General features: G+C 40.7%; 1 protein-coding gene across 1 annotated transcript in view; it reads right to left on the bottom strand.

Annotated features, from left to right (window-relative positions):
* The window catches only part of RFX4 (regulatory factor X, 4 (influences HLA class II expression)), a 162,713-nt gene that overhangs the window by 111,669 nt on the left and 43,221 nt on the right, over positions 1-7,823 (bottom strand). Inside the window, exon 3 of the mRNA XM_008576416.1 lies at positions 1,420-1,480. Within this exon, the coding sequence (XP_008574638.1) occupies positions 1,420-1,480 (61 nt within the window). The remainder of the gene's footprint in view (positions 1-1,419; positions 1,481-7,823) is intronic.

Here is a 7,823-nt window from a genome sequence, read left to right as displayed (position 1 = left end):
ATAACATGTTCAGGTTATGAAAGTAAGAATGTTTGTCAATTCCTTGCATTTCTAGAAAATCCCACTCCCAAAGTCCTTTATATTGATGCCTCATTCGAGGTCCTGGCATTATGGGAATTTGCATGACCATAATATTTGGGGAAGGGTGCAGGGGGAGATTTGATCTGGGAAGTAGAGTAGAATCTTAAATAAAGCAAAAAGCAACAAATGCAATGAGAAAAGGAATATAGGGACAAATGATGCAAACAAGCCAAAAGGCTGGAAATGGAGCTCCAGAAAATATTTGCCACCCTTACAGCAAACCAAGCTGACTGTTGAGACTGTTGTTAAGGAAGATTGAGTTACTGTCCCAAATGCTTTCTTCTAATGTTTTCCTCTCACCTCTGGATGGATTAGACTAGAGAATCTAATGTGATTTGCTCATTAAAGCCCATCTGCTTCCTGTTCTAATCTGTTCTCTCTTCTCTATCCTTCCAGATTTTTCTCTTCCTTTCTTCCCAAGCTTGGGCTTTGCAGTTAAACAGACACAGCCGGGTTCCTGCCTCTGCCACTTAATGTGTGCATAATCAGGCAAGTGATTTAACTGCCTCAGCTTTATTTTCCTGGTCTGTAAAATGGGCATAACAATATCAACTTCACAGAGTTGTGAGAATGAAATGAGGATGTATACAAAGTGCCTCTCATGAGGCTGGCACATAATAGATCTGACTTCCTTTCCCCTCCCCACTTCTCTTTCTCTCCACTTTGTTCCTTAATTGATTCAAGTTTGCTGGGCTGCAGTGCTACGGGAATAATAGCCTTTAATTGCCAAGATCCTCTGAGGGGTGAATCTCAGGCATAGAGAGCTCTGGTGTTCAAAGCTACAACATAATTTCCAAGTAAATCTTTTTAAATTTGTAAATATTAAACATGAGTACAACCACTTAAACATCATTAAATATTTCATCAAGTCCAGGAATTCCAAATATTAAAGAGAAAGCCATTCTTGTAGATTATTCTTGTTAATGTTATTAATGTTAAAATAATTGCACTATAGTTGCAGTTAATTATTAATTCATTAAGGGCTCTTTGGTAAGGGGGAACAGAACTCTTTTTCTATAATTTCCTGTAACATTATTAATTGTAATAATGGATTATTTTAAAATCAATTAATACCATCCATGTGGAATCCAGTCCTTGCTAGTGTTTTGATAATGGGGGAAAAACTACCCCAAATAAAATAAATTTGAAAATTCAAATCTTCAGACTAGATCTAAGTTGAGCATTTTACATGCACCTGTAAATTAAATAAATTTCATGTGGGTTATTGGATATCAAGTTATCACAACAGTGTGAAAATATCCAATTGATATCCTATCCCAATGGCAGGAAGATATGAGCATCCCTTCAAGAGAGGAAGTGCTAAAAATGGAAACTTACCATTGCAGAGTAGCAGGAGTGGAGTGGGGCTTGGATGCTCTATTATTTTCTTTTTCCTCATCTGTTAAAGGAAAGAAAAAGGAGCTAACTTCAGTAGGAAAAAGTAAAAGTCCTCTCAGCCCTCCCAAGCTTCAAAAGATTATGTTTCCCTCAAATGCTGATGCATTTGAAACAATATTTTGGCTTTTCAAACATGTTAGACTTATAATACTTTAACACACACACAATAAAAGGAAAACTGACTTTTATTTTAAAAAACTCTTATGTCAATTTTATTTTTATTTGACATGATACAGTAAGAATTTAAAGAGCTATATTTCTTCATTACTCACTTGCTATTTTCCCAACAACAAAAGCAGGACAGACTCCACGATTTTGACCCTAAGAACATACTGACTTCACTCACTGTCATGAACTGAAAGTTTGTGTCCCCCAAATTCATGTGTTGAACCTAATCCCAAGGTGATGGTGTTTGGAGGTTTTAGGAGGAGATGAAGTCATTAGGGTGGAGCTCTTGTGAAAGGGATTAGTGCCCTTGTAAAAGAGACTCCAGAGAACTTCCTCACCCCTTCTACCATGTGAGGACACAGCGAGAAGACAGCCATCTATGAACCAGGAAGTGTGNAACTGAAAGTTTGTGTCCCCCAAATTCATGTGTTAAACGTAATCCCAAGGTGATGGTGTTTGGAGGTTTTAGGAGGAGATGAAGTCATTAGGGTGGAGCTCTTGTGAATGGGATTAGTGCCCTTGTAAAAGAGACTCCAGAGAACTTCCTCACCCCTTCTACCATGTGAGGACACAGCGAGAAGACAGCCATCTATGAACCAGGAAGTGTGTCCTCACCAGACACTGAATCTCCTGGTGCCTTGATCTTGGACTTCCCAGCCTCCAGGATTATGAGAAATAAATTTCTGTTGTTTATAACCAATGCAGTTTATGGAATTTTGTTATAGCAGCCTGAACAGACTAAGATGCTCACCAATTGCTCTTTGTAACCCCAATGGAGCAGACAGTTAGTATAGGGTAGGGAGAGTGCTTGCAAGTGTTCAGAAGAATCAGGTTAGCAATACAATAGAGCAGGGGTCAGCAAACTTTTTCTGGAAAGGGCAAGCTAGTAAATATTTTAGGGTTTGTGGGCCAACAGACAAAATCGAGAATATTATGTACAATTTATGTGACAAGAGAGAAAAAAAATTTCCACAAAATTTTTGACAAAATTAAAAAGGAAATTAATAATAACTGAATACAATTTTTGTAATATAGATCTATTAATAAGAAGAATTAAATTATTTGGGGGGTAATATTTCTCTTACTTGGGATTCAAAGTTAGTGTCTCTATCATCAAATAGATTGCAAAAGTTCATCTGTAAAAGCTGTTCGTAGCTTGCAGCTCTGCAAAAACAGGCATCAGGCCAGGTTTGGCCCATGGGGCCCTACTTTGCTGACCCCTGCAATACAACAATCTGAACAACAGATGAATTTTTGAATACCTAAGAAGAATTACTCACAATTTTATCATGAATTAACAGAGAAATACATATAATTAGCCTCTTATCCAATTCTTAATGAAGATTACTGATAGAAATAATTAACATAAAATAAAATTTCTCGATTCATAAAATTTGACCCAAGGCAATTGGTACAAATAACAATTTAAAAAAAAAAAACAAATAACAATTTCAAAAGAAAATTAATAATGCAAAAACCTACAAATATAACCAACAAAATTTAATATGGATATATAAAAAAGATCAACAAAATTAATAGGTGGATAAAATTTATATGGAAAAGAATTGGTATTCATGGAAATAGTTTAAGTAAAACAAAATGAAAATTGAAGAAAATGAAAATGGCATGTACAGTATAGAAAAATTTTCCTAAGATTAAATTAGCTCTATAAAGTTGAGTCCAGAGAACATTTTCTTGATGAAAACTTATTACTATGGGTATAATTTTGATTAAAATGTCTGCTCATAAACACTGTGGCAGATACTGTTGTTGCTTAATCTATAATCACACACACTCACGTTCTTCCTTATTAATAGAACCCCCATTTAGAGGCGACCGTGTGTTCAGGGAGGGTGATCTCCTCTCAAATCCTAGAGAGGTGAGTGAATGTTGATATATTTAAATCAATCATGGTAATTAATCTTGTCAACTAGCCATTGATTGGATTAGCTGGGGCATGTGACACGATGCTGGCCTATCACACTTGAGGAGCAGCCCACAGGGTGCTTCTGGGAAAATATTTCTCCTTGCTAAGAAGGAACGGGTGAGAGATCCTAGCCTGTCCTACTCGTGAAAATGGCTGTAAGAGGACACAGTAATGGGAGCAAGGCATCAAGCTTGTGACTGGGAAGGGAGCAGTCTGGGGACAAAGTTAGCAGTGAGAAAGGCAAAGAGGAAAACAGGGAAGACTGGGGGCTTGGAATGTCACATTGTGCCTCTGATTAATCAGCCCTAAAAATGCTGCCTCTCTGTTGTGTGAGACAATACAGTTTCTTCAGTTAATCAACCTCTTTTTGTTGGGCATTCTCTTCCCTGCCACCAAGACCATCCTAACTGATACAGACACGAACACTAAATGTTCTCAGGGACCAAGTGTCAAAACATGCCATGGACTCAACACCTGTTCAGGCTGCTTTGTCAACCTGGAGTTCCTTCTAAATTAATGTTTCGCATCCTTTAAAGCCTTGAATACATGACACCACCTCTTTGAAGTGCTCCCCCAAACTCTCCAAGTCAGGACTCATTGGTCCTAACTCCGTTCTTCCACGACTCACTACTTCTCTCCCGATGGAACAGTGTAGCCACCTGGACTGCATTTCTGTACATATCCATCTCTTCCACTTGAGCATGAGCTTACTGAGAAGGCAGGAATGGTATCTTAGTCACCTTTGTGTCACCTCCTGCCAGGGCCTAGCACAATGCCTTACACTTAGTACTTAAGTAGTTAGGTCTACCATCTACAATCTTAACAAACGAACAGCATAATAGAGAGCATGAATGTGTGCATCTCACAAGAATGTAGGTGAATAAACGCACGGGACAGCACTCAACGTCTGCTGTACGCACAGAAATAAAAAGGAAACAAATAACAAGGTACTACTTGCATTTCTGAGAGTGAAACAAATTTTAAATAATTACAATTCCCAGCACTGGTGTATACATAGCAAAGTGAACATTCTCATAGTTCTCTGAAGGTAGTGTTGATCGCGATAGTGTTTTGGGTAAGAATTTGGCAATAATACTGAGAGCCATCTAAAACGTTCACTTGCTTGGCTCACAACTCAACTTCTAGAAACTATACAAAGCAAATAATTGAAAAGAAAGAAAAGGCTATGTAAAAACAGCATCGACTGTACTTTTTTAAACAAGGAAAAGTATATAAACAACCTAAATATACCTCCACCTAGCTTGTGCTGGCACGTGATTCACATATTTGTTCCCTTTAAGCAGGCTGTTTTTCTTTTTCTCTTTTTATCTGCTTCTTTAAATTTCAGCATTTTGGTCATCTGGACAAAATGCCCAAATACCTGGATACTAGTATCAATCCCGAGTCTTGCTGGCCGTGACTGAGCAAACCACTCAACTCACTTGGGCTTCGTTTTTCTTTATTTGTGAAAAGGTCATCTTACAGGTCTGTTATAAAGATCATATTAATTAGTTCAACCACTATTTATTGAATATCTAATTTGTGCCAGCTAGACATTGCGGATAGAGAAATTAAACTGTGGCCCTTGAGTTTGGTTGGGGAAAGACAGACACCAACAGTGGAGAGAGAGGCCAAGACCAGTAAGAGGAGATAACTGCTGTGACACACACAGGCAAAGCGGAGTCCACACCTGGGCTGTGTGTAAAAGCAGGGCCTGCTGGAGAAGACTTCCTGAAAGAAGCGAGTGAGCCAGAGGTGGGGACCAGATGGCAGGAAGGTGGGGCAGAAGTCAGGGACAGGGTGGAGAAGGCTAGGACAGACAAAAAGACAGGGGGACCTGAAAGATCACGTCACCTTCCCAGAAGCAAGGTGGTCGCGGCACAGGTTCTTGTTGGGCGTGGCAGAGTGGAAAGAGGTGAGCTGAAGAGGTGCTGTTGAACCACCTAGTTATCCAGCTTAAGCTTTAAGACAGTTTCTTGTCTCTAAACTGAGGATAATGATAATGCCTGCCATGACGGCTGTTGGGAGGATTAAGTGAAATGAGCTTAACAGATGGTAAGAGCTTGAAAGCATCAGCAGCAGCGAGCTGGTGGCTGGCCAGGAGGCCTTTGCAGCAATTCTGCACCTCTGGGATCTACTGCTGGAAGCAGGTGAGGGAGACCTCCTCTCTGCTCGGGAAGATTTACAGGGGCAAAGACAACCACATTGCCAAGGACCCTGCAAGGCAAACACACACCAGGGGACATCACAGGTCCTTATAAGAAGTGGCATTTGAGCTGTGCCTTGAAGGGATGGTGAGGGTCTTTTAAAATAACATTGTTTTCTGTTTGCAAAAGTAATACATGTTCATTTTTTTTTAATTTGGAAAATATAGAGAAAATACAAATCTCAAAATCCAAGCCCCTCTCAATGGAAGGAACTACTGTTAACTTTTTATCTCATTGATTGTTAGTCTTTTTTCAGTGTTCTCTCTTTCACACACAAGCACACACACACCTAACTTAAGACACGCGAGGGCCATAGAGCACATCCTGGTTTGTGACCTGCCCCATTCATATTCAAAAGGACAGGTCAGACTCTGAGAGGAAGACACAAGGGAGAGGGACTTTGAGCAGTAACTTGACTCATCCAAGCCTGAGGGCCTTTCTCTAAAAAATGACAAGCGTGTCTTACATCACAAGGATGTTTTGAGGATTAAATATGATATATTAAAACTAAAAACCTTTTTAACAGAGTGCGATAATAACAATAGCATTCATTGGCCCAGTACTTATGCCAGGCTATACACATCACTTTTTATGTGCTACTTTGTTTTATCCCTCCCAGTATTGCTATGAAGAAGTTTTATATCCCTGTTTGATAAATAAGGAAAACGAACTCTGGTGAGGTTGAATAACTGGCAGCTGGTGATGGGAGACAGAGACTCACTTGGCAATACAGTGACTACTAATAGTATTTATTAGAAGACAACTGGTCTACCCCGAAGCCAGTTGTCAACTACCCCTCCACTTCAGCCGTCAAGCAGGTGCCTTCTACTTCTGCTGGCTCCTTTCCTCGGATCACTAGTGACTTTGTGCTCAGGGTCTGAATGCCCAGCCTCTTTCCCCCAAAGAGGGTTGTATGTCACAACCAGGCCTGACCCTCCCATTTGATGGCTCTCAATTCTAATTCTCCAGAAGTGCTGGTTACTTATTCACTCATTCATCAAATATTTATTGTCTGCTACATCATAGCCCTATGCCAGATGCTAAAGAGTGAGACAAAACAGACACCGTCTCTGCTCTCTTGAGCTCAGAGTCAAATTATCAGCAAATAAAATGTGAGTCCTAGGCAAGCGCTGGGAAGGGCAGGCCCAAGATGCTAAGGCAGCACCAAATGTGGGATGTGAGTCTGGCCTTGGGATCTGAAGGAGGCGCAGGAGCCTTCCAGGAGAAGAGGGCAGGAGGGCACGTTTTACAGGAGGTACGTGGAAACAGCCATAGTTGATAGAGACTTTAGGAATTGGTCCTGCCAAGTGTCTTTTCATTTGACAGGCAGAAATGCCTCAAACCAAACAAGATTCATCCTGTAAAGTGTCATTTCAGGCCAGCCAGATTCCTGGAGCCATTCGCAGCACACACTGAGCCATCCACTTCCAATGACCACCCAGCTGGCCCTGCCAAAGCCTGAGAGCACCAGTCTGCTTTAAAAACCTCCCACCAAAATGCTGCCCAGTGCCTGGTCTTCTTGCCACTCTGTTCTGCTCCCACTTTGCAGTTATGGGTTCTGACAAACCGCAGGGATCTCAGTCCAATTCCCAGTGGTGAGCAACTCGACTCCCATCTCTGCACCTATCTCCCTTTATAAACCCTGGATCCAAATTTCCAGGCTCAAATCTTGGCTCCACTATTTACTAACTGTGTGACCTTGAACGACCTTTTGGTTTCTTAGTTTTCTTATCAGTAAAATAGAGATAATAATAGTTCCATGCACATGGCGTTATTGTAGGAATTAATTGAACCTCTTCTGGTACAAGGTGCATGCTCTATGAGTGTTCCCTATTACTGTAATAGTCTCCACTCCTCCATAGAGGCCATGAATTTGAATCCCTATCCTGCCCACAAAGACAGGGAAGCCCTGCATCTGCATAAGGGTTATTCTCTCTGTGCTCCCGTAGCACCCTGGCTGCCCTCTAGCAAAGCCCTCATCACAGGCTGTAGTCACTGCTTGCTGATTGTTTTAGTCTGTTCAAGCTGCTATTACAAAAATG

The sequence above is a fragment of the Galeopterus variegatus genome, unplaced genomic scaffold (genome assembly GCF_000696425.1).
Source record: "Galeopterus variegatus unplaced genomic scaffold, G_variegatus-3.0.2 Scaffold1346, whole genome shotgun sequence".
In the NCBI taxonomy this organism is placed as follows: domain Eukaryota; kingdom Metazoa; phylum Chordata; class Mammalia; order Dermoptera; family Cynocephalidae; genus Galeopterus; species Galeopterus variegatus.
Note: the sequence above shows the minus strand (reverse complement) of the source record. Positions and strands in the feature narration are given on the sequence as shown.